Raw genomic sequence first — 25,724 nt, 5'->3', positions numbered from 1 at the left:
AAATGACGGAGATCACTAGCATGTTATGAATCACTTTTGTGGTCATGACTTCATGGGCCATGAGAATCTTAGAAGTGACATTCTGAGGTTGATGGATCATGTATCAACGAAGGCAACGCGAGTAGAGCTAGGGTTAAGTATACAGAGCTAGCCTCGGATTACGCTCTCATAAATTTCATCAACGGCTTTATCAGGCAGAGCAATTGTGAAGTCACGGCAGGAGAGCAAACTGATAGTTACAACGTCGACGAGGGCAATGTACGGGAACAGACATCCAACACCACATCAGCCGATGCCACCCGTTAGGTATAGTAAGCAGCAAGATTAAGTGAAACTCAACAACACTCAAACACACACAATACACTAAACCAGTATCATCATCGACCAGAGCCCATCCAGCCTGCAAAGAGCTGCCCTATACACCTACACATCTGAGAGAGGAAGAGCGTTTTGTCCAGTTCGTGACCCAACCATCAATTGAACGATCATCCACCTAATAGTATCAAGAGACTTAAAAGACCTAAAGAAAACCGGCAGCAACCACCTAAATCACACCTTTCACCCCCTACTCACTATCCTCACTAGAACTCAATCCAAAAACATCATCACTCTCCCTCCTCTTCCTCCCCGGCCCCTTCTTACTCGGCCCCGCAAGGATGGAATCATCCTCCTCATCATCATCAATCACAATCGTCGTCTTCGCCTTCTGCGCCGCCGCCCTGCCAGGCCTAGTCTTTGCCGCCGCCGGGGGCGGACTAGCCGGGGCGTCAACGAACTCATCCTCCCCTGACTCGTCATCGTCTATAGAAGCTTTAGCCTTCTTTGCCGCGTAGGCCTTTGCCGCGGGAGAGAGGGTAGTCTGCTTTAACTTAGGCTTGGCGGCCGCCTTCGTAGTGGTGGAGGAGGGATCGTCCTTGGGCTTATTTTTGCTCCCCAGAGGACGACCCCTCTTCTTGGGCTGGGTGGGGACGACTGCCAGGGGCTTGGCTTTGCTTGTTGCCCCGGTGGATGACGAAGCCGAGGGTTTCGTGGCAGCAGAAGGCAGGTCATCATCCGACAAGAAATCGGCCAGCGCATCCGCAGGCTTCTTTCCCGCGGCTGCGGTAGTCGGACCCTTCCTAGGTGAGCTCATAGCCAGCGCCTCGTAGTTGGTATCGTCGTGCTCATCATCCTCTGCAAAATTAGAGGACTTGCTTTCCTTGCGGGCAGGCTTCAATCTCTTGGCAGATAAAGAGCCATCCTCGGGGCGCGACATCGAGAACAAGGAGAGGCGGTTGGAAGCGGCGGCAGAAGAACCGCCGCCGATGCCTTTGACGAGCGAGCCCACGTCTCCTAGATCCATGTCATTGTCGCTGTCGGACTCGGAGTCAGAGGACTCGACGTAGCGGGCTTTGGCTTTGGCGGCTGCTCGACGAGACGGCTTGGCGTCTTCCATGATGACGTCGCTGTCTTCATCTTTCCGAGTCTTGGAAGACTTGGAGGGTTTGTCCGACTCGGCGGAGGCGTCGGAGTCCTTGGTTTTGGAGGAGGCAGTCTTCTTGGGAGGAGCGGGGATTTCCTCGACGCTGAGGTCATCATGGTCTTCCTCGACCTTAGCCTTGTCCTTTGAAGCGGTAGGCTTCTTGGCAGCAGGCTTAGGCTTCTCCTTCTCCGACAGCTCCATGTCAAAGTCCTCGTCGTCATCTTCTTCGGACGGAACCTTCTTCCTCGAGACTAACGACTTCTTCGCCGCCGCGGCAGGCTTCTCCTCGACATCCTCTTCCTCATCATCATCCACAATAAAGTCTTCCATGCTATCATCCTCGTCATCCTCCTCCTCCTCCTCCTCCTCCTCAGAAGAGGCGGTGTACTTAGCCTTCTTGGCCGCCGCCCTCCTAGGGCGGGAAACCTCCACGACGCCGTCATCGCCGTCGACTTCCTCCTTTACGGCCGCCTTCTTGGCCGTTGCAGCAGAAGGCTTGCCTAGGTCCATGAAATCATCGTCCGAGTCGGACAACTCAAACCTCGACTTGGTGCCAGGCTCCTTCTTGACAGCGACCTTGTTGTCCCCGCCTTGCAGCAGTGCAAAATCCTCGTCAGACAAGTCATCCTTAACCTTGACCGACTTGGCAGCAAACTTCTCCGCAAACCGTTCTTGCGTCTTCTTCGGCTCGATCTTCTCCTCCTTAACCTCCTTCTCTTGCTTGACCTTAGTCGCCGCAGTCGCCTTAGCAGTCTTAGCCTTCTTCGCCGCAGGATTATAATCATCATCATCATCATCATCCCCAGCGCGCCGACGCCCGCCCTTGGCGTTGCCCAAGCCAAGCTTGAGCGACTGTCTGCGACCCTTCTTGGTGACATTATGATAGTTCTCCTCATCCTGCTTCAGCTGGGCCTCCCACTCTTCCATAAAGGCATCGAGATCCTCCACCCACAGGTCTTTCTCCGACTTAGCATTAAGCTCGTTCCACTCGGCCTTTTTGGCGGCAATCATGCCCTTGAGCTTCTCGAGCCGTTCTGCGGTGAACGACCAGACGGGCATGGACAGGAGATAGTCATAATCACGGGCGGTAACACCACCACCAGCGTCCTCGTCATCGCTGCTGGCTTCATCCCGGTTGAGCTCCTCGTCCGTGTTCTTGACCTTTTTTTCTGCGTTGGGCGGGAAAGGTTCGTAATCGCGGTCGCGGAGCTCCTTGACGAGGATCTTCTTCTGCTTGCGGTTGATGACGAGCTTGCCCTCGATGATCTCGAGGATGAAGCGGTACTGGTTCTTGAGCTTGCGGTACTCGGCGTCGTAGACGGACAGCCAGTGCTTCTTGCGCTCCGTATACATGGCCAGGCGGTAGTGGTAGTACTCCTCGAGCATTTCCTCCGGGTTCTCGTACTTCTTGATTTTGCCCTGGGTGTCGAACGCGACGAGGTTGGTCGCTGAGATGATCTTGGAGAGCTTGAACTTCTCGATGAGACCTTCCTTCAAAGCGGCCTCCATGTGCTTGGGCTCCATCTCAATGACGAAGTGCACCGTGCGGTGATCGTTGAACTCCTTGTAATCCTTGATGAAGGACGGGGTCTTCTCGGCGCGGAGGATCTCTTCCAGACGGGCCTTGAAGTCATCGGTCCACATGCGGATGGGCAGCTCGGTGACGTGCACCTCGTTGGGGTTGGTCTCATCTTGCTTGATGATACCATTAAACTTCCAACGGTTCGGACCGTCCGGAAGAACCTGGCCCTTCCAGCCACGCCACCAAGGCGTCATGGGCAAGAAGGGCTTCTCGACACCATCACCGCTCTCGTCACGGCCCATGCGACGCTTGAGGTTTTCAACGATGTCCTTGGGGTTGTAGTTAGGGATTCCAGTACTCCAACCGGTACCGATACCGTCCGCACCGTTGACAAGGACCATGGGGATGATGGGCACGTAGACCTTCGGCTCGATCATGTTTCCGTCGTCAAACTGGTACTCAAGGTTAGGCTCGTCGAGCTTGGAGAAGACCTTACGCGCGAAAGGCGACAAGCGCGTGTGGATGTAACGGGCGCTGGCCGCGTCCGAGCCGCCGGCGAGACGCGAACCGAAATTGCCGCTAGGTTCGAGGATGTTGACGTTGTTAGAACCCACGTAGTTCTGGGCCAAACCAACGATGGTCTGCTGCAGCGACTGCTCGCCGTGGTGGTAGGCAGCCACCTCGGAGATGTAACCGGCGAACTCGGCAACCTTCTGGTCGTTGACAAGGTTACGCTTGAAGGCACCATAGACGACCTTGCGCTGACCGGGCTTGAGACCGTCAACTACGGACGGGATCGAACGCACGTTATCGGCCATGGAGAACAGGATGAGCTCCTTGTCGATGAAGTCCTTGTACTTGACGGTGTGCGTGGTCGAGTCAAGGTAAGTACCAGGCACGAAGTTAGCCAACCACTCCTTGCGGGCGTCGGCCTTCTTCTTAGAGAAAACGAGTTCGAGCATTTTGGACTCCTCATCCGTCATTACTTCGAACCGCTTCAGATGCCGGTCGAGATCCTTGAAGTAGACCTGGGCGTCCTCGTTCGACGAACTACCCAGACCCTTGAGGTACTTGTACTTCCACTTGCGCAGCTCATGCTTGTGTTCCTCCTTCCACTGCTCGTACTCGGGCAGGTTGAAGAACATTTTGAGATTCTGCGGCTTCTTGGGGTTGTTTCCCTGCCAGACCTTGACGACCGGCGTAATGAACTCCTGGAAAAAGCCGGGGATGCGCAGCAGCGAGGGAAACTGGACCTCAAGGAAGTTGATCAATAGACCCTTGATGTGGCTACCGTCCAAATCTTGATCGGCCATAATCATGAGGTGGCCGTAGCGCAGGCTCTTGGTGTCGGTGTACTCCTGCTTGTGCTTGAGACCAAGGAACTTTTTGATGTTCTCGATTTCCTTGTTCTTCATGATCTGGTCGATCGAGGCATCGCGGACGTTGAGCATCTTACCGCGGAGCGGGAAGACACCGATGCGGTCGGGGTCGAGCACGGCACGACCAGCGACGGCAAGACCGCGGGCTGAATCACCTTCTGTCAGGATCAACGTGCATTCGTGGCCACGCTTGGTGCCAGCCAAGTTGGCGTCGACCAGCTTCTCGTTGCTGATGCGCGAGCGCTTGTTGCCGTCGCTCTTGGCCAGCATCTTGTCGGCCTTCTTGTCGGCGAAGGCCATGATGTTAGCGATGGCCTCAGACTGGCGAATCTTCTTGAGGAAGGGCTCGCTCAGCTGGCACTTGCTGCCAAAGGCGCTGACCTTGGTGGTCAGCTGCTCCTTGGTCTGTGAGGTGAAGGCCGGGTTGTCGATCAAGCAGTTGATGAAGATAAAGATGTGGTTGCGGAAGTGGCTCGGCTTCAGCGAGTGGCCTTTCTTGCGCTTATTCAGCTCCTTGACGAGCGCATCGCAGATCTGGTCGGCGATATAGTTGACGTGGGTACCACCCGACGTTGTGGCGATGTTGTTGACGAAAGACACCTGCTGAAAGGTGCCGTCTGACACGGTGAAGCCGATCTGCCACAGGCGGCCCTTGTCGCGGACCTGGTCAAACTCGACCTTGGCGGCAGGCGGCTTGTCGCCGTCGGTGGCCTCGTCACCGCGCTCGCGGGCGATGGCGCGGGCATATAACTCGCAGTACGACTTGAAATTAATCTTGAGCTGCTCGCCGTTCAGGTACACCTTGACGCCGTTGACGGTACCGGCCATATCATAGACACGGCGGTACAGCAGGGCCTCAAGGTCGTCATCGATGCCGTTCTCCATGCCGAAGCGCTTGTAGTCGGGCAAAAAGGAGACTTTGACAAAATCCGAAGACTTGTTGGAGGTGATCTTGGCCTTCTCCATGTTGCCCATGTTGTCCGTCCACGTCTGCTTGTAGCGCTTGCCGTTGACCGAGTCTTGCAGCTCGATGGTGAAGCGCTTGCTGAAGATGTTGGTCAGCTTGGCACCGTAACCGTTACGGCCACCGACTGTCTTTTTTTCATTATCGTCGTAGTTGGAACCCGTGAGCAGGTGGCCGAAGATCAGCTCGGGAATCCAGACCTGCTCCTTCTCGTGGATCTCGACTGGTATACCCTTGCCGTTATTCTCGACCGAAATCTCACCGGACTCACGGTCGATGGTGACCTTGATATAGGTCATGGACGAGTCGCGCTGGCTGTTGTCGGCGGCGTTGACGAGGATTTCGTCGAAAATCTTGTAGAGACCGGGAACATAGGTGATCGTCCGGTTCTCCATCATCTTTTCGTTCTTGTTGAACACCCACATCTTCTGGTCGGTCTTTTCGACGGAGCCGATGTAGGTGTCGGGACGGCGGATGATATGCTCCAGCTGGGTGAGCTTCTGGTATGTCTCGGTAGCCGTCTTTTTCTTTCCAGTCGTCGCGGCGGGCGCGGCATCGCCGTCAGCAGTCCCGCTAGCGGCATCGTCAATCTGCATGCTATCGTTCTCGATCTCGGCCAGCGCCTTGCCGGTCGCCTTAGCCTTTTTGGCGGGAGCCTTCTTGGCCTTTTTGCTGGTCGGCGGGGTGCTGGAGAAGTTGCCGTCATCGTCCTCGTCGTCGCCAGCCGGCTTGGGGCGTTTCTTGCCGGTCGTTTTGCTGCCAGTCAGGGTAGTCTGTACCAATTTTTTTGGTTGCTTCGCGGTCGCCTTTTTGGCGACCAGCTTGGGCTTCTGCGCGTCGTCAGCTTCATGCGCGACCGTAACATTTCCGCGACTCAACTCACCTCATCGGGTGTCCAGGCATCCGACTCGCTCTGGTAGCGGTCCTCAAAGACCGAGTCAGAATCTGAAGCCATGACGGCCGGACGAAAACACTAGTCCAAACAATCGGCAATACAACAGTAGACAATCGGGTATTCGGGGACACCGGTTGTGTTATTGAGTGTAATTTTTGTGAGAGTCAAGAATTTTTGGGATGTAGGAAGTGTAGACAAAGTGGCACGCGGCTGACCAGAGCGACACCGGGCATGTAGCAAAGCCAGTGTAAAAATAAAAAGGAGAGCAGAAGCGAGGCTCAATGCTCGACTGTGCCGCGTCGACGGTGGAAACGTTGAAAAGCAGAACCAAACCCGGGCCTGGCCTGGGCGAGGTCAAGTCGAGTTGAGTCGGGTCTGTCAGGGTCTTCCTGGGTAGGAATGATGGTAGTTTGTAGGTAGTGGTACGAGTGGAAGGCAATGCAAAGGCAATGCAAAGCAACAAGATCGGGATGACGCGAATGGGAATTGGATAAGCGACCAGTGAAAGATCGTCGCGGGCGAGGGCGACCACGACTCACGGCTCGACTGAACTGTCAATCGAGCACCTGGCACTCCTGGTTCCCGCAGGCACACAGTTGGAGGGTCGCGTTTGTAAACAGAAAATTTCCCCGAATCTTTCAGCAAGGAGACCCGCGTCGACTCTGTGTGTGCGTGTCCAGAGAGAGAGGGTGCGCAGTGAGACACGACCCCACATTGGCTCATCGAGGCGAGCCAGTGAGCCCTTGCGCGTGCCTACAAAACGGGCAGCTCCGCTATCCTCCCAGGCCTGCCAAGAGCCAACGCATTGGCGCGACAAAGACGCGTATGGTGTCTTGGCAGTTTATGCGCTGAAGAACGCCAAGCCCGCCGGAGCCAAGAAATGCAGGTGTGATGCCTGAGGCAAATAGCCATCCGACCCTAAGGCAGCCACGCTTCGGCAGTTGAGATGGCGGACCCACACTTGCAGACGACCACCCCACACTGCACGACGTGACCGACGAGGGGGGATATTCTAGAAAATTGCAAACAGCGAATCGAGGAATTTCGACCAAAAAGACAATGGAGAACTGATCGATAAATTAAGCAAGTTCAAAATCTGGAAGCGTTGACGTACCTTGACTGTGTTATCTGGTTTCGTACTAGCAAAGCCAATGATCTTGCCCTTCCCCTTCCACTTCTCCAGTCGAAGGGAGCACTTGGGAGCAAACATAGCGGATGACTGAGTTGAGAATGGCCGGGCAGAACCAGCAACGCTCGAAGGGCCAATTAGAAGTGCTATCGCTGTTTCGGGTTGGTTGTAATGGATGCCAGTTTGACTTCTGGTTTGGCTCGCTGTTTGTTTGCGCGTAGGCTGTGCTTGTTGAACGAAGTGATGGGCCAGTTTGGGCCTTGGTCTGGTTGGTGGAAGCAGAATGCTAGAGATTGAGACTGCGAGCGAGGTACCCGTCAGGCACCCTGATGCCCTGGAACACCGCAGTGGTCGTGAAGGAGCGAGGGATCGGGCAAGCAGTGTACACATTGGTCAGTACAACCAGACCGACGTGATCTGGAGTTGTGGTTTGTTGCTTGTTGCTTTGTGTGCCGACGCTACGGGACCTTTTCGCCATTCTTCTTTTCTCCCTTCTTTCTCAGGAAAGAGAGTCGAGGCGTTGTGCGCTAATTTGGGTTTGGGTAGTGTTTGGTTCAATCTCGCCTTTGACACGAAACACTGGACTACAGAGTTTGGTGTTTTGAAACTACGACTGCGACTGACTCGAGTAAAAGTGGAACTGTTCCTGGTTCCTGAAAGACGTAAACAAAGCGAACTACCAGTTCATCTGATGTTGGTGTTTCTCTTGACATACTTCAACCCCAGCCACGAAAGATGTCTGGTTTGTTGAACCAGGACTGATAAGAATGGCCTCCTTAAGGTCTGACATCGACTCGACCAACGACGGCGACACACGGCAGCTGCTGCGTGCTTCCACCTCCGGCCCGGCTGTAAACGCCCGCCGCCGCGTCAGAAACGGGCAGAGGTGTTTCAAATGCCCAACAAGTCTGGCTGAATAACCCAATCGGCTCTGCATCCCTCAACGGATAGCGAACGTCGTCCATCTCTGGCCAGTCGGTGAACGGTCGACAACATCGTGGCAGCTATGCTCCCCTGCCGCTCTCATTCCGGCTCCTTCCCGACTCCAGACCGACTCGATTCCCTCCCCTTCGCCATCCCTGCTGGTGCCGCACATTCGACGTTGTGCCCCCAACGCCAACATAGCAGGCTGCCGTGCGACTTTCGCGCCTTCGCCCCGAGACAGCAGTAGTAGGGCAGCAGCGGCAGCAGCGAGACAACGCTTCGAAATTTCCCGACGCTGTCTTCTCTGTTTGGCAGTCTGTCAAGAATTCGCTTTGTCACTTGCCTCTTCAGGGCAGACAGCTCCTGGTATGGTACATGTGTATAGCCCCAACCCCAAGCCGCCCTGCGCCCGTGACTGAGAGTCGTACAGCACTTGGCACACCGGAGGCTTTTTGTTCGCGTGCTTTCTGGCACCTTCTGAGTTGTTCATACGCTTCCACAGCTGTTCTGTTTCGTCCCTGGTGGGCCTGCCGTGTTGCCCTCGCCCCTGGCTGTCGGACAATGGGGAGATATGGCATGGAATGGGACATGAGGATATGAGACGCTTTTTTTTTTCGTTTCTCGGGTCTTGACGACATCTGATACCTTGATGGCTGGTAATTTGGGAGTCATAATGAATGGAGTTCGTTGTCTGTCTGGGCGCCTTGTCTCGCCAGCTCCGATGACAAGGTCCAAAAGTGATATCTAATGGCATCATTTCCTCGGACACGATTTGGACGACCATTGCCTGTCAGAGAACTCCCAAGAAATGACACAGTCTTGCCCTTCCCCATCACTGTGCCTGAGACACAACAACGGCTACGTCCCGGTTGGCCACTGCCACGCAGCACAACACTATGAGCACGTGGTCTGATGCGTGGTATCTCCCTTCCCCCCCCCCCTCTCCCTGCGGTTTTACTCTCCTCTTGCTACCAAACCGGATTCCTTGCTAGGTAATGATGAGGGAAGTATGGAGGATGCACACGAAGGACAAATAGGGCGCCCGCCGCTTTCGGGCCGGTTGGCCACGCTGCACAACCGGGGGGCTTGTACCGCCGCCGCCGGGACTTGTCGGGGGATAGGGCCTAGCGATAGGAGATATGAGAAAACAGAAGAAGGCAGGGAACCAAACCACCTGTTCCGGAACAGTGTCCTGCCTCGTGGCCCTATTCTGTCTTTGTCTTCCGCTTGGATGGATGGAAGATTGGGGATTGGATTGGACTGGACTAGAACTGGGCAATCCTTGTGTCGCCGTTTGACCTGTTCTCTTCTGCTTTCCCTTCTGTTCACACAGTTTGAATTTGCCCACAAGCCACGCACACCCTGCCACTTAGCAATCAGCCTAGTACGAGCGTGCGTGGTTTGTACATAGTTTCCGCGGTAGTTTTGTTGGTTGTCTCCACATCTACGCCCCCTTATCGGCATATGCCCCTTCTCAAACTGACTTGATACAATCTGGCAGCCATCTGGTGCCGGACAGCGGTGCCGTCGATGACGGGCTGCAGCCTCCCGTCAACGTCATCTGCTTTTGGCTGGGAACCATGAGCTTGGGCTGCGTGGCTTTTTCCACCCTGAATCTTCGCCGTTCGAGGTTCTTGTCTTTTTTTGCCTACTCTAGTTGACAACTGCCAACGGCCTGTTCGTCTATCCTGCCGAAGCGAGCAGCTTACATATCCCATCAGGTGGGCCGACTACACGCTGCACAGCAGGAGCAGCAGCAGCGCAGCGCAAGTCGTGTTTTATTTGTAATTTGTACCTACGTCTTCCAAGCCACGCACACTCAATTTATTCATGCTACCATCATCTACCTGCCAGCTGCAGCCACACCTGTTGTTACCGTTCTCGGTCCAGGTGCAGCTCCATGCCAGTCACGAAAGCAGAAGCAACCTGGGATGACGAGGCTAACGAAGGTAGCCATGAGCCGGGGACCGGGAAACTCACAGCCCTACCTCACGTATCTCACATAAATGAGGGGAAAGGGAGGGGGGAGTTTCTCCAGCATAGCCAAGCACAAGCAGATAAGCAATCGCCTAAGCAAGCAGAGTGCTGCCGCTGCTAGCTGTATGTACGTCTTTCGGCACTTGCAGCGCCGCTGCGGCAACCTCACGCACCCAGCCCCCCGTTCATCGGTCGCCAGCCTGTGCGCCACATTTTCTTTTGACTTCCTCTCAATCTAGGGCTATTACTGGGCTCTCGAATGTTGCTAGGTCCAGGTTGGCTGGGTTGCGGTTGGGGTTGGGTTTTGGGGTCGGCATACGGAATTGGATAGGCCGGTTTATGTACTCATCTCATGGTGTCATCAACACTAAGTGGTCATTTGGCTTCGAACGGTGTTGTTAGGATGATACCTTGTGTCTAGATGCCCTCGTTCATTGCTCGACATTGAGAGGTTGCCTACTAAGGATGAAAGACACTCGGGGACAATCTTCTGGAGTTAGCTGGTCAAAGTAAACGAGGCCATCATCAACGCCGATACCGCCGCCATCGCGGTCTACATACCTGGTCCTTGCCATGAGCAACCCAACAAAGAATTGCATGAGCCCTACCGCACCATCCCAGTCATAAGCATGCCCCAAATAAGGCTGGTCTCGCGGGCTGCCTAGCTCTATGGCTACCCTTTTCCAACTGTTTCAGACGCGTTTCTTGTCTTCCCATCGGACACTTTATCTGTGCTCCCTGTTTCGCTGCTGATGGCTCGTCTGTTGTGCAATCACACGTGCACACGCAAAAGCTTGTGGGAAGGGAGGCAGAAAACAAAGGGAGGCTGAGGGTAGAGGGAAAAGGGACACAAGCAAGTGGGCAAGGCTTCGTGCAGGAGGGACACTACTCAGCACTCTCCTAAGTGGGTATGTATTCTTGGACTTGAATGTCCCCTTCCGCGCCATGACCGCGGCAGCCGCCGGATGGGTTGAGGATCCTGGCCGGGGAATACCGGGTGCGAGTCCGAGTGTTCTGGAAGGGGAAAGAGGGCTTTTATCGATCGGAGTGAGATCAGTGGACTTGAGGAGCAGAACAGGGCTCTCGATCTAGCGAGTGAAGATGCTGAACAACGAGATGAGGCGGCAGACCATGACGGTTCCATCTCCTGCTTACACTTACTCAACAAGCATCTCCAACAACGTGTCTCCCAAGACCTTCTAGGCTATAGGCCCTCACATGTTGACTCTCCTCAACTTATGGACCGCCAGACCAGGTAATTAGCCCTATACTCTCCTCTGCAGATACCTATCGCCCTTTGCGTGACGATGAAACCAGTCCGCTGGCAGGATATTTGCTCGGTGCGTGGTCGAATGGTGACACACTAGGAATTACTCGGCTGACTTACCTAGTGCCTACTACCTAATGGTGGGTCTTTTGGCGCAATTACACCATTTCAGTTCTAGCCCTGTGCCCTGCTAAGGCGTAGAACACACAAGAAAAGCAGTTTTGGAGGCATTCGCTTCGTTGCCTGTTGTTTACCAACCTGGGCGCTGATACTTGCTTACACACAAAGAGGAAAAGATGATGCGATCCACGTGTTGTTGAGTCAGAAACAGTTGGCTTGGTTTGGTTATTTTCATATCACTGTCGTTGGTGTCTCATCTCAGAGAAGATAGGACGAAGTACCAAGAGTCACGTCAGCAACAAGTTTGTTTGACCAGCCAAATCAAACTCCCATAACCCAAACCAAGCCAATGGTTTGTTCGTCACCCAGGTCTGGGAGCACAATTTCTGAGCAAGCTGGCCAGCTCTTGGGCGAACCAAGCCCCCAAACCCTTCCAGCTCACCAAAACCCGGGGCCCCCTTCCGCACCACAGCTTTACGCTTTCTTTGTTCCACAAAACTGTCTTGAGCTTCACCGGATGATGAGCTCAGCCGGGTAGCCAGAGCTTGACACCCCTGCAGGTGTCCGACACCTTTTAGGTTGCTGCTCTCCATCGAAGAGTGCCAGCAAGGAAATCCCTGTTTACTGGGGACGAGGTGTTGGTTTACTTGATTAAGGGATGGGTGATTACAATTACAACAACGGTCAACGGTCGACAACACAAGGATTATGACGTTTTGGGGAAGAGCTGGCGTCGTTGTAAACTGGATCTCTGTTCTCTGTGATTGATATTGCAAGGTCATTGCCACTGTTACTGCTACTCCCTCAAAGGAGTCGCAAGCACGTTCCAACTAGCGCCGCTCGATCTGTGGCCTCCAGCACGACAAAGCTGTATGGACGAACCATTTTACCGACCGTTGGATCATCTAGACTGATTGATTAAACTGGATCAGATCTACCTGGACTGGACTAGGAAGACAGACGAGATCACCACTCAATGTGTACATGCCGGCTGCTTGCCTGCCGGCCGATGTACATACACATACCTACCTGAAACTTGAACCAAGTATTCGTCAGTCCGCCAGTAGTCAGTCACTCACCCAGGCCTGTGTTCGTACACACACACCGGAAGAAGCCAAGGCCAAGCCGGAAGAGGGCCGGCTACCTGTGTGGCATCACGACGGCTGGTCCTCGAGCTTGCATGCTGTCTCTTCCTCTTTTCCACTCCTTCTTCCTTTCATTCACTCTGGTTACTCCTCATTCATCACAAAACAAATACTTACACTTCTACTTACCAAACACCACACCACATACCAGGTCAACGGACGGGGACGAGGCTCCTTGTGTCCTTTCTGTCCTGCTCTGCCCTGCTGTTTTGTCAAAGGGTACTGAAATTGGTGTGTGGCTTGGTGATGATATACAGTTAAGGACAGGTAGAGGGGTTGGTAGTTGAGTATTTGCTTGAGGGACTGGACTGGGACTAGGACTGAATCGTCCTTGAGTCTTTGACTTGGGGTCTTTGCTTGAATTTTGTTAGTCAAACACAAACCAAGCCAAACAACAAGCAGCTAGCAAAAGCAAAGCAAGCAAGTCAAGGTAAAGAGGCATCTCAACAGACACACACCCCCTCAACACAAGCACCCTTTCTCGCCCCCTCTTCTGACTTACACCAAGATCAACACTCCTCTTCTCTCAAACCCCCAAACTCAGCTAGCCTTACCGTCACTATCACCAACACAACCATATGCATGCACACTTCCTCAGTTATTGACCACCAGGCTGAGCCAGCCCACCATCTAATCACCTGTTATATTCTATCGCTCTCACAAACACGTCCCCGGCTCTGCCTCCTCAACTCGACCTACTTTATTTTGTCTGTCTATACAGAAGAGCGGTGGAAACAAGACAGAACCTGTGACCGCGAGACAAAACAGACCAGACAAGGCAAGACAAAAAGATTCCAGGGTCAAACGAACGGATAGTGCCCGCGCTGTCCGTTCGTCCAGGATCTGGGATCCGGCGCAAGTCGATTCCTCCTGGGATCCTAGACAAGGAAAGGAAGTAAGACAGACGCTGCGTCGAAGAGCCCGCGGAAGCTGGAGAGTGTGAACTGGCGGTCTCGTCACATCCCATTCAGTAGCTCTCCGACTGATTCATTGATCCATTTTTTGCTCTCTGGACCTGCAGGCTGGTGCATACCGGCGGCGACGACAGGCCCAGTGAGCGAATCAAAGGTTGAAAGAGAGAAGGCGAGTAGAAGACGGGAAGAAGCTCTCTTGTCGCGCTCACTCGTCTTCGTTGTTTTTTGTTATCCTTTCTCTTACCACAAGATCACACACAACAGACACATGCAACGGGAAAACGACCTCATAACCTGCTCCCTGACACTGGTATCTAACAACGTCTGTGACAAGGGGATTTGATACTTGACAACGAGACGAAGGCAGCGGGGACAATAACGACAACAGAAGCATCAACGACAAACTTGCTCGCCTTGAATCCTACAAACAGCTTTACTTGCCTTGGAGAGAGCAAAACAATTTGCAGCAGTGGGCCCTTTCCCAGCTAGCAACTCACCTGCGAGGTCATGCCGAGCTTAGCTTGCCCCAGCACCTTGTTTGCGAAAAGCTGAAAAGGACGCGCGAGACACACCCTCTGATTTCTTGTCTTCCCTTCCCCTCTTCCCCCCCTCTGTTCAACTCAACCTGACCTTTCTGGCTAGTTACCTCTCTAAGTAGCTGGCTGTCCTCCTAACTGCCTCACTTACCCCGTATCTTGTGTCCCCACATCCAGTACACTGCTTTGGCATTGTCTCCATTCCACATATCTCCCCTTATCTCTGCTACGGGACTCTTTCTCCAGCTTTGATCTCTTTTCCTCTTCCTTTTCTTCTTCTTCTCTTCTATGCAGCCTCGCTCTTTGGATCAGGCTTGCACTTGAACTGTTTGTTGCGCTACTGTCCCCAACAACGGACATCGACAATAACATCATCTGAGCCTGAGTTCTCCAAGACATGTTCATCGAGGATTCGCTGTCAACAACAACATCGTTGTCGTCATAATCGTTCAGGTCATCAAATCGAAATGATGAAGGTCGCTTCTTTGCTTAACCCCGAGCCACCGCCGGCGAGGGCTCCGCTGCCATCTGCTCGTCCGCAGCAGTCTGATGGGCTGGGGGCGGGTTCAGGGCGTGGGGAGGAGAGAGACGGCATCAACCACAACGGACAAAGCAACACAGTTCTATCGACGTCAACATCAACCGCAACTTCATCAACTATCCAAATCCCAGCTTTAGTTGAAGCCAATCTACCACAAATAGACCCTCCCCACATACGCCAACCCCAAGAACCCCCTCGTCTTCCGATACCGCCGCCAACCTCAGCCCCGGCCCCCAGTGGTCCCATCCCCCCTCCCCCACGATTCTCCCCAACAACCCGTTCAGCAGCCCGCGAAGATCGTGTGCGCTTCCCCCCATTCGACATCGACGTGCTGGACGAGCTTGCCCGACGTGAGGTGTTACGGTTTCAGGTGCGCCCTCTGGGCTCGATCCGGGAGACATGTCGACGCATTCCGTATAATAGCGGGAAGAAGGACTTCGGGGTTAAGACAGGGAGGGATTTTTTTGAGGGTAGGTTACGCCAAACAACTTACTAGAGGAGAGTGGGAAAGGAGAGAATGGGGAGAAAGGGGGCTGACAGATAGCAGTGTTCCAGTATGACTTTAAGGTGCCTGGCGATGAGACGACGTATACGGTTATGTGGGATTATAATGTGGGGCTGGTGAGGATGACGCCTTTTTTCAAGTGTCGAGGGTATACCAAGGTACGTTATTTTTGACTGTCCCTACCCCTGAGCGATGCTAATGTAGATAGACCACGCCGGCCAAGATGCTCAGCCAGAATCCTGGGCTCAAGGACATCACGTATAGCATCACTGGAGGGTCCATCAAAGCACAGGGTAAGCTTCCCTTTCCATTCAGCCAGAATCCAATGCTAAATTGTAGTTTTTTTTTTTTTTTTAGGCTACTGGATGCCCTACTCCTGCGCCCGCGCAGTCTGCCGCACCTTTTGTGCAGCCATTTCCGGGGCTCTCATCCCCCTCTTCGGCCCACACTTCCCACATGAATGCATCCCCGAGAACGCCCCTGGCTATGGACGCATGGTAATCCCTGAGGAGATTGTCCACCGTGCAACGACCGAGTCGAGGGCGATGAGGGTCGAGGCTGTGGGGTATCATCAGCCTCCTCGACACCATCCAATGCAAGGGCAAGTTCCAGCCGGCCAGGGGGTGTATTACGGTATGAGAATGAGCGTTTCCAGGCTGCCGCCGAGTCCACGGCCAAGCAGGAGTGTCAGTCCTCTTCCACACTCCCGGGAGAGGTCTCAACAGCGATATGGATCTGTTCGCGAGCGCATAGTACACTCAAGGCGGGGGTATCCCCCCCCTTCTCTCCGGCAATACACCAGCTATTCGTCTGATCAGCAGCACCTCTATGAACGGGATAAGTTCCTTCCCAGCCCGTACGACACTGATGATGGTCCCGAGCATGGGTATGGCCCTGCGCCGAGAAAAGTTTATCCCCCTCCTCCGCCGACGTCGGCAGGGGTAAGGGGTCTCCCTCCTCAGCATTCGCCTATGCCGGTGCCTTCTTCTACCCGGCGATGGACAGCAGTTAACCATGCCCCTCCACAGCCAACTCCTCAGCCCCCGCCGCACCCTCTTGTCCCCCCACTGACGTCCTCGACTGGGATGGTGCAGAGGGAAAGGCATTGGCGTCCTGGTCCTGGTCCTGGTCCTGGGACCCAGCGGGCTTGGAGAGGGTACCACTATCCCCCTGAACCTTCTCGCAGCCAGGAAGAGGATCGCTATCGTCAGCAGCAGCAGCAGCAGCAGCGTGAAGATCAACATCAGCACCAGCACCAGCAGCAGCATCAACAACAGCTACCCCCCATCCGAACGCTCCAGGCTCAAGACGCTCCTCCTTCACTCTACCATCCTCATCCTCACCAGCAACAGAGTCACGCCCAAGCCCCCTCCTCCTCCTCCACCTCCCCCTCCTCCTCAAGCTCAAATTTCACTACAAACACAACTACATCATCAAACACAACAACAGTGAGCAGCCCAACAACCACTACCCCCAGCCCCAATCTCAATCCAAACCCGAACCCCAACCCATGGCTGTCTGCCGTGCCCAGGGGTGGTAACGCAAGAAGTGGATTTATGACGGGTCTGACACACGCAACTAGTACAGCCAACTCTGTCGGTAAGATGAGAAGGGAGATTGATGATGAGAGGGAGAAGAGAGAAGTAGTTTTTGTTTGGCGACACGGTCGAAGGGAGACTCATGGGGAAGAGAAGCAGGCGTTTGAAAGCAGAAAACGGCAGTTTGATGAGGATGTAGATACAGGGGAGCAGGAACATCAAGGCAAGAAGCCTTTCACGAGGTCTAGCAAGCCTCATACCTTCTCCCCAAACCTCTCATCCCCTGCCCTCACCCGAACTCAAGACCTGAACAGCAACGTCTTCAACCCCATAACCGTTAACACCTGGTCTCGATCCCCTCCAGCAGACCAAATTATCAAGCCTCCAACTGAAAAAGATACCAAACCAACCACCCTTCGAACTCTAACCCCGTCTTCCCCGTTTTCCACAGCAACGGCTACCGTCACTCCTCCAGCGAGTAGACCGTCAACTTCTTTGTCACCCTCATCTTCTCAGCCGGGCTCGCCGTCTTCACTCAGCAGTGCTCGGGTCCCAGGGAGGGAGAGCCCTATGAGTATGGGTATGAGTGAGATTTGGGATATGAGAGAGATTGCAAGGAGGGCTGTGGCTGCTGCTGTCGCAGCCACCGTTAATAATGACGCTTGGGGCACTCAGGGACCGGTAAACGGTCACAGTCTTGGTGCTGACGGAATTGGTAGGGGGGAGAATCACATCCACAGGGAGGAGATGGAGATGAGGAGGGAATCAGAACGTGAAGCGGCAGCGACGCTGATGAGGTTGCATGGTTGCGATCGGAGGAGTGGCGAAGGCCTTGACAAAAGCACTCATTCTGGCTCATATTCCACAAACAACAACAGCCGGTCCAGCGTCCCGCCGCCGGGAAGATCTTCTCACCAACCGCCTTCAGCTGGATGCTCGCCCAACCAGATCCCACGTCCATATTCCTCAACTCCCCCATCCCCATTCCTATCAAGGAGTTCACAACCCCGTTCAACGCCCACCTCGACCCCAATAGCCATCGAAACCGCTCCTACCAACACCATCAACGGCAACAATCCTCGTTCCTTCGAGACAGGGTTTGCTCCCACGCCAACAACACCAATCATACCCAGTGGATGTGCAGGAGATGGAACGAAGCAGCCCCGCTCTGGTATCCATGAAGTTGTTGTGACGGGTGGGGCGGAAGCTGACCGCCCTTCAAAGACCTCCGCAATTGGGGGCACAACATCCAACGGAGAGCAAAACCACAACAGTGAAGTCGAGAATGATGTGAAGACGGTTTCCGTGCGCTGTCGGAGCCCAACTCCTTCAAGCAGGCCCGGGACGCCGACGTCTGCTAGGAGCAGCAGCAGCTGGATGGCCAGATCAGATACCAAGTTGAAGAGGAGGAGGTTGAAGGCCTAGGATTCTGCTCACGCTTGGGTGGAAAATGATGGGAGAAAGAAATTGGATAAGATTGGATAGCACAAACGGTGGCATTGTTTGAGTAAAAAACATTGGACATGGAGGCCAAGGAGTGGGAGATTACATAACACATTGGTGTTGAGTCGAACAGGCGTTGATGGCAAGGGAAGAGTTGCTGGGTTTCTTTGATGCATTGGTTTTTTTTTGTTTGCTTATCTACGTAACAATTCTGGTTACGTATCAAGCTCTCATCGTTGTTTTGCCGGGAAAAGAGTAGTTAGCAGATTGGAAAGGTGCAGAGTGGTATTTAACAACTATCCTCATCTAGCTCATACGCGAGCGTATGTACCTACTTCTCCCACAACACCAACACAGGTCTGATCAACTCCATTTCCCCACCCTTCCCCAATATTTCTACTTGCTCTCCCTCTTAGCCTTCGCCTCTTTCCACTCCTTCACCCACTGCTCTGCCCTCCCCCTCGGCACGACAAACACCCTGACCAACTCATCCACAACCTCCACGCTCCCCGAACTCAGCACCTCTAACAACGACATCTTCCGTCCCACCTTCACCAACCCCCCCTTGACACTCTCCATATAACACTCGACCGTATTACTCGCATACTCGCCACTCTTATCCCACGGCAGCGGAAATACATACCCAAAGTGCTGCTCCAAGCTCTCCCGCTCATTAAATCCCTTAATAAAATCGCTCTCCGCATGGCACGGATAGAGCAAGAGCGTTGGAAACTCCAGCGAGCTCTCCGGATCGAGCTCATCCGGCGTCAGACGGATCCGAGCATCCTCCATGTCCGGCGGCTTGCCGGTGCTGCGGGTCTTGATCCCCCTCGCCTGCAACGCCGTCTTCAAAAGCATCTTCTTCTTCCTTTCCTTAGAAAGCCTCTCCTCCTCGGCGCGACGCTTCTTCTCAATCTTCTCTTTCACAATCCCAATCTCCTTACTAACCTCCAACAAGGCCTTATTGTTGGGCTCCAGCTCCAGCCCGCGTCGACAACTGTCCTCCGCCTCGTCGACCCTCTCCACAGCGAGCAACGCCTTCGCACTCCGATAAAAAGCCTTGATATTCTTCGGGTTCAACCTCAACGCCGCAGCACAATCCGTCCAACAACTCCGATAATTCTTCAGTACCAAGTGGCACGCGGCCCGATTAACATACAGAGTCTCGAGTAACTGCCGTTCCTGTTTAATCGTCTCTTCATCCTCCTCCACCTCTTCCCATTCTTCTTCTTCTCCTTTCTTTGCAGTCCCCTCCTTCTTCACCTTCCTCTTCTCCCCCCTCTGCCGCCTCCTCTCCTCCTGCGCCAAAATGGCAACCCCCTTCCCATAATACTCCCTCGCATCCCCCCACTTCTTCTCCCTAAAACATTCATTCCCCTGCTCCTTGAAGTTGGCTGCGTTCTCGAGGGGCGTACCCTCATACGCTAGCGCCTGCAGCGCAGCGAGCTGCTCATTTTCTTCGGTAGCGCCCTCGTCCAAGGAGGTCATGAAAAGAGGATGCTTGGAGAGCTCCTCGGCCGTTTCCTCGACTGATTTCGGGGGAGAGAGGCCGGGAATTGGGGCGGGGCGCTGGGGGCCGTAGGTTGGGAGGTCGTCATCGTCGTTGTGGGGTTTGGGGGGATTGGAGTTGATATTGAGGGACTGAGTATCTTTTGTGACTTCTTCGACTTTGTCGGACATTTTGGAGGTGTTTTGGGAATTGAGGTGAAAGTTGAGATGCGTTGTGGTGGGTGGAAAAAAAAGTGAAATCGCTCAGATTCTGTGTGATTCGATGCGTGTCGGTGGAGAGAATGCGGTCTGGCAGGGTCCAATTATGCTTCTCTCAAAATATTTATCGCTAGCTCAAGCAATTGTGTGAGCTAGCTAGCTTCAAGCTTCTGAAAGCTCAGAGATGAGCATTGATGAGTGAGATGAGTGAGTGAAGTTCAAAGTGGAGTGCACCACGAAAAATAAAACAAAAAAAAGTGGATCCACTTTTGTACCCCGCCATCACCACCGGCATCACTTTCGCCGAGAGGGGTAGGTACCAGGTGTACTATATTTCATAAAGTTGTATTTACATCAGGATATATGCTTTAGCTACAAATTCTACAAAGTGGTAGCAACAATGACCCAACTAACTCGGGCAATATAGACGCGCAAATCATCTTCACACGCCAAATAATCCGTAAAGTAAAGCTACACCAACAAATAGACAATCCTCACCCCACCGGAACCAAGTTACCCATAACACCCATCCGAACAAGACCCTCTACAATCAGAAGCCCAACGCCGCAGCCGAACCCATGATCAAAGCAAATCAGACCTGCTCCATCTCAACAATACGGCTCATGGATCCTGCTCATTATCCGATTCAGGCTCCACGCCAGAGGCAAAGACGCCAACTGCATGCTCTCCATCAAGACCCCGATGCTGGTCGACATTCCTAGCATTAAACATGTCGCGCATCAATAGGCTGGTTCTTAACGACAACCAGCTGCACATCCTCCAGAGTGGCATTAACCATCTCGAAATAAGCAGGCTAATTCTTAACGAGCAGTTCTTCATCATCGGCAAAGTCTATCATCACTATCATCACGATCATCGCATCCAACATAGCGCGCACATCGGGATCCTCCTCTGTCTCATTCTTAATGAGACTAGCGGGACGACGCCCAAACATGCTCTCTAAACGCTTCATCGACACACTCGACCAGGGGCTTCATTTCCTGGAGAAGTAAGAGTTCCTCGCGGGGGGGAGGGGGGAACCTCCAATCATGTCCAGAGAGCGGATGTCCACGCCGACGAGAACAGACAGGTAGTCGCGTGCCAGAGACTGAGAGGGCTTCTGTTTCGATGCGCTTTGTGAGCTCCTCTAGGTGAAGCTTCACCGAGTCGGTTGCTTGCTGGAACATGGTGTGGCGCTTGACCTCGACGTGATTAATCATAATCATCTTCATGCGGGCATAAGAGACCGGGGCCTGTGGTGTGGAGGTTAGCATCTGTCTACTGAAGCCACGCTCAGGCGCTTTCGTCGTAGCCTCACGGTGAAACTTTCTCAAGCAAAGGTTCGGGTAGTACGAACAAAATGATCAAGAGCATATAAGAGCCTGGCAACTCTGGAACCCATCTCAGGAGGTCTGTCTGGATCGTTGAAAGTGGTTATAAATTAAACCCCCTATTATGTCACAGGGTTTTGTGACGCTGAATCTTGTTTTAACATAACTATTAGTAAAACCCTTAAACATACTTCATGTCGAAGTGCAAAAAATAGGTTTTTACATACATTCACACAGTAAGGATTCAGGTCATATTTAATTCAACGCTTCTTTGGAGTACCAATAGCAATAGCCATAACTGCGTATAGTACAATAAGATTATTAGAGGCTATTAGAAATTAAAAGCCAAATACCCGGATCTTATTATTTACGCCCTTGCGTATGGCACAAGCATAGGTTTACTTGGAGACAAAGCGGCACTTACCGCTCCTCGTCTAAGAGGGCGCTAATGACCGAAGACTTGCCAGCGCCAGTGTTGCCGACCACACCAACAATGGTGCAGGTTGGCTCACAGTGTTCAGGAGCCGGTCGATGGACTCTAGCCAGTGCGGGGCCTGCGTGTTGTTGCAGTTGGACAGCTGCAGAGACACCTTAAGGTTCTTCAGAACCCTGACGCCCTTTTCCAGGGACGCCGTATCCTCCGAGTTCAGTTCGACCAGCCGCTGGAGGAAGCGGATGGCCGTGGGGTTTTCGCCCGCGGCGACACCCCCGGGCTCGACTTCGGCCGGAGGGGCAGGCGCGGCGCCGTAGCTAGCGGCAGCAGCTGGCTGGGCCTGACTATGACCCAAACCCGGGCTGCCCACGGGCTCTTGTTTCATTCCCGACGTGACGTCAGTGGCCGATGCTGGCGGTGACAATGCCGATGGATGCCTCAGTCGAGGGTATAAAACGGCGATTCGCTGCTTGGTTATCCCGGCTTATGCGGGGTAACTCACAGCGACGGTCGCAACGAGACCCTAGACCCAATGGAGCGGCCAAAATTCCAAGGGATCGGGTGGGGCGATTTCGTACAAGCTCGACGCGTCAGGTCATGGGAGCTGTGAGCACTATTTAAGTGGCGAAGACAAAGGTGGCGTTTTTTTCAATGTTGTAGTTGAACAGTGTTGTAAGAGGAAAGGAAAAAAATAAACAGTCAAATTGTGGAAAAATTGGTCAATTGGAGGGCAAAGTATGCGAAGTCTGCAATTGTATGCGCGGGGGGACGCGATTTGGGAACTACGCGACATCCCGTGACTGCCGGCGAACCCTGTATCAGCCCCCGATCGTGGGGTTGTTGCCTGCTGAGGCCTGCAATTGCGATCTCTTGGCACTGCCCCACCAAGATCTCGGTGAGCGCCGTGATCTCAACAGCTTAAGCCTTCGGAAACCGGAACCTTCTGGGAGCCCCAAACTGTTGGTTTTGTTGTGGTGGCTATTCTACCTGACTTGGTAAACAAATACCAAAATCAGAGCATTGAGAGGCTCCTACAGTTGTTCGAAGTCAGCTGTTTCGCTGTGTCCTTGCTCAACAGCTCATTTGAGGATTAATAGCCCCGCCAATCGCGTAACGCGTGTCTGTGGCAACAGCTCGTTTGCTCTTCTCAGATCTTGGCGTCGATGACAAACAGTGATTGTTTCATAATCCTAAGGCGTAGAAACACCTACCTGAACTATCTTGAAGTTGAACCGATGCTATCTCTACTGTGCTTAGGATGCTGCCTGTGGTAGTCGGATATCGGTCCAAGATGAGCTTGCTGGTTGTGAGCCTTTTCATCAGCATTGTCCAGCATATAGAATATGCTAGTGAAGCTGGGCTACTGATCTGGATACTCAAATTCACCCTCGAGCCCAATCAAACTCGATTCAGAAGGTCCGTGTATAATTATAAATAGCAAGGTCAGGCGGTTCTCTAATGGAGAAGTGCTCTGCGCTCTGGAGACGAAGGCCGCTAGACGATCCCTCCATTCAGGTAAAGCCTGACGGTAAGATCTACAAAGTAGCACCCGTTTTCGTATGACAGAGACATAAAACGTACTGCCAGACTGGGAATTCAAACGCGAATCACTCAAGTCAGATCTCTCCTCCACGATATCATAATCTTTTGTTGCGTGTTGACAGCGGCAATGTCTTACAAAACCCTAACCCTGACATAACCCCCGGGTGGGCGTATGTATCCACCACAACTCGCGACGCTCAAGAAAACAAGCGGCTCGACAGCACAGCTGCGACCAACTCAACGTCATCACCACCATAATTCCACACAATTCACCGACCAATTAAGCCAATTGTCAAGGATACCTAAAATGTCCCTCCTAGCGAACCCCCTCGTCACATCAGAGCAACTGTTCCAGCGGCGCTCGGTCGGCGCGCTGCCGATCGAAATTCAAGATGCCATCTTCTTCGCTACCCAGTCCCTGACCCAAGCCGCCGGCATCCTCCTTGAACTTCCTCAATCCGTCACAGCACAAGCCAATGTCCTTCTAGCGCGCTACTGGCTAGTCGAGAACATGATGGCTGACGAGTTCAGCGTACGCACCCTCCTCCCCCTCCTGCCCCCTAGCCCAGAGGCTAACCGTTCCCAGGACGTCTCCGCCGCAATCCTCTACCTCACAGCGAAGCTTTCCTCACACCCGCGCTCCCCGCGCGAGCTCTCCGCCATCTACTCCTACCTCCTATCCAAATCCTCACCGTTCTTCCGAACTCAACAATTACAAAACCTCCCTAAATACGTCCCCCCGCCCGAATCCCACTACCAATCCTTCCGCCCGCGCCTCCTGACCCTTGAATCGCGCATCCTCGCTGCCCTCTCCTTCAACACCCACGTCGCCCTTCCTCATCCCCTCGCCATCACATACCTGCAGTCATTAGACTTCTTCTGTCACCCGCGCCGTGAAGCCCTTGCCCGACGGACGATAGCGTATCTCAACACCGCGTTGCTGTCCCCCCAGCTGTTGTATACCACACACCAGCCGCATGCACTGGCCGTCGCGGCAATATATTGCGCGGCGAGAGACTTGGGGGCAAAGATGCCTGAGTGTGAGTGGTGGGAGGTGTTTGATGTGGAGAGGGAGGAGCTGGGGTTTTTGGTGGTGGGGATGAGGAGTGTAGAGGGCTGGGCGAGGGAACGGTTGATGGTAGAGGTGCCGACTAGTGAGGGGGGGATGATCACGAGGGGGGATGTGGAGAGGGTTTTAAGGGAGAGGGAGGAGAAGAGGGGGTGAAAGGATAGTTGATGGGCGAAAATGGGGAATATGACATTCTTACGTTATAAGAGCCCAGTGTGACTCCGGCCGCAGCGAGTACAAGGAACCTTCGGGGCAGGGAGGTATGTTCCTGGAAGATTACCGAAATCAGGATGTTCAGGTTTCTAATGTTGGAACCGCCTGCTGATGCTCCCCAGCTCCCAGGGACCAACTCAACTCCACCGACTAGCCACAATCTGAGGGGCATTCAACACTCACTCTCCCCTCCGACCATACTCTACGTCCAATCAAGGCTAGTCGAGACCTTAGGGAAAACACACAACCTGAGGGATCAATATTAGAGATCTTCCGAACTCTAAAGGATGACAGGACTAAGGTCAGCAACCAGTGTCATGCAACAATGCACAGCAGGTTTCGAACGTCCCAAACATGGTCCGCATCGTGGTCCATTCTTATATGCCAACTGGAACATCGAGCAGTTGAGATTGGATGACAACATGTTTGCCCTGGCCGACGTCGCTGCCGCTGATGGGAGGTTATTGAGTTCATTTGGATTATGGGGTGCTTTCCTGATTTATCATGCTTTAGTACACAGACAACAGTCTTGAGAACATGACGCGCAATAAAATGATGTATGATGCCTAACGTCCATGTTCTCGCTGCATGACTAGCTTATTTTCATAACCGTTATCAAGTCGTCGTGTCTTCCCTGCTTCGCCTTTCTCTCCTTTAGAGCCTTCAGAATGTCGTAACCTACTCGGCCACCTTTGGCTCCCCGTAGGTTCATCCAGTTCAAATTTCCCTTCGATTACCAACGCTCCTGAATTGCTATTCTCATGTTATCACCTTGGTCAAGAGTCCTCTCTCATCTGAGTGCTGATCAACCACTGTTGTCGAGTCGACCCGGCCCAAGTTCACATCATCCCATCCTGACAAAGAACCCGACCCCCATACAGACGTCCAACACGCCTTCCAAACTATACATACTACTTCCAGCACAGCGTCTTCCGACAACCACCCCTTCCCACTAAATGGCCAAGCGGTAGGGGGAGTTAGCCTACCTGTGAGGATGAGCGATAGAATCCCACGGCTACAGGGTTTCATCTTAGTAGGGGGCGTCATTCCACCCGCCGCGGGAAGTTTGGCCCTTTCCCCTGGGTTGGATAATGGCGACGGCTGTTCTTTTCTGTTCTTTGCCCCCCTCCCCCCCCAAAAAAGAACTTTCTTTTCGCACACTTGATTG

General features: G+C 53.4%; 5 protein-coding genes across 5 annotated transcripts; 2 read left to right on the top strand and 3 right to left on the bottom strand.

Annotated features, from left to right (window-relative positions):
- Positions 1–565: 565 nt before the first annotated feature.
- CTHT_0038710 (topoisomerase-like protein) lies at positions 566–6,282 on the bottom strand (the record flags this gene model as incomplete). Its single annotated transcript, XM_006694227.1, has 2 exons — positions 566–6,157; positions 6,211–6,282. The coding sequence occupies 2 exons, from the start codon at positions 6,280–6,282 to the stop codon at positions 566–568; spliced, it is 5,664 nt and encodes a 1,887-aa protein (XP_006694290.1).
- Positions 6,283–14,704: 8,422 nt separating this feature from the next.
- CTHT_0038700 (uncharacterized protein) lies at positions 14,705–18,243 on the top strand (the record flags this gene model as incomplete). Its single annotated transcript, XM_006694226.1, has 4 exons — positions 14,705–15,145; positions 15,331–15,438; positions 15,489–15,573; positions 15,638–18,243. 4 exons carry the CDS (start codon positions 14,705–14,707, stop codon positions 18,241–18,243), a joined length of 3,240 nt encoding a protein of 1,079 aa, XP_006694289.1.
- Positions 18,244–18,657: 414 nt separating this feature from the next.
- CTHT_0038690 (uncharacterized protein) lies at positions 18,658–19,941 on the bottom strand (the record flags this gene model as incomplete). Its single annotated transcript, XM_006694225.1, has 1 exon — positions 18,658–19,941. The coding sequence occupies one exon, from the start codon at positions 19,939–19,941 to the stop codon at positions 18,658–18,660; it is 1,284 nt and encodes a 427-aa protein (XP_006694288.1).
- Positions 19,942–20,900: 959 nt separating this feature from the next.
- CTHT_0038680 (uncharacterized protein) lies at positions 20,901–22,117 on the bottom strand (the record flags this gene model as incomplete). The annotated part of the gene is made up of 3 exons (XM_006694224.1): positions 20,901–21,221; positions 21,724–21,744; positions 21,812–22,117. The coding sequence occupies 3 exons, from the start codon at positions 22,115–22,117 to the stop codon at positions 20,901–20,903; spliced, it is 648 nt and encodes a 215-aa protein (XP_006694287.1).
- A 1,464-nt stretch (positions 22,118–23,581) lies between these two features.
- On the top strand, positions 23,582–24,499 carry CTHT_0038670 (uncharacterized protein; the record flags this gene model as incomplete). The annotated part of the gene is made up of 1 exon (XM_006694223.1): positions 23,582–24,499. One exon carries the CDS (start codon positions 23,582–23,584, stop codon positions 24,497–24,499), a length of 918 nt encoding a protein of 305 aa, XP_006694286.1.
- Positions 24,500–25,724: the final 1,225 nt, after the last annotated feature.

Source organism: Thermochaetoides thermophila (genome assembly GCF_000221225.1).
Source record: "Thermochaetoides thermophila DSM 1495 unplaced genomic scaffold scf7180000011816, whole genome shotgun sequence".
NCBI lineage: Eukaryota > Fungi > Ascomycota > Sordariomycetes > Sordariales > Chaetomiaceae > Thermochaetoides > Thermochaetoides thermophila.
This window is presented reverse-complemented; position numbering and strand designations above follow the sequence as displayed.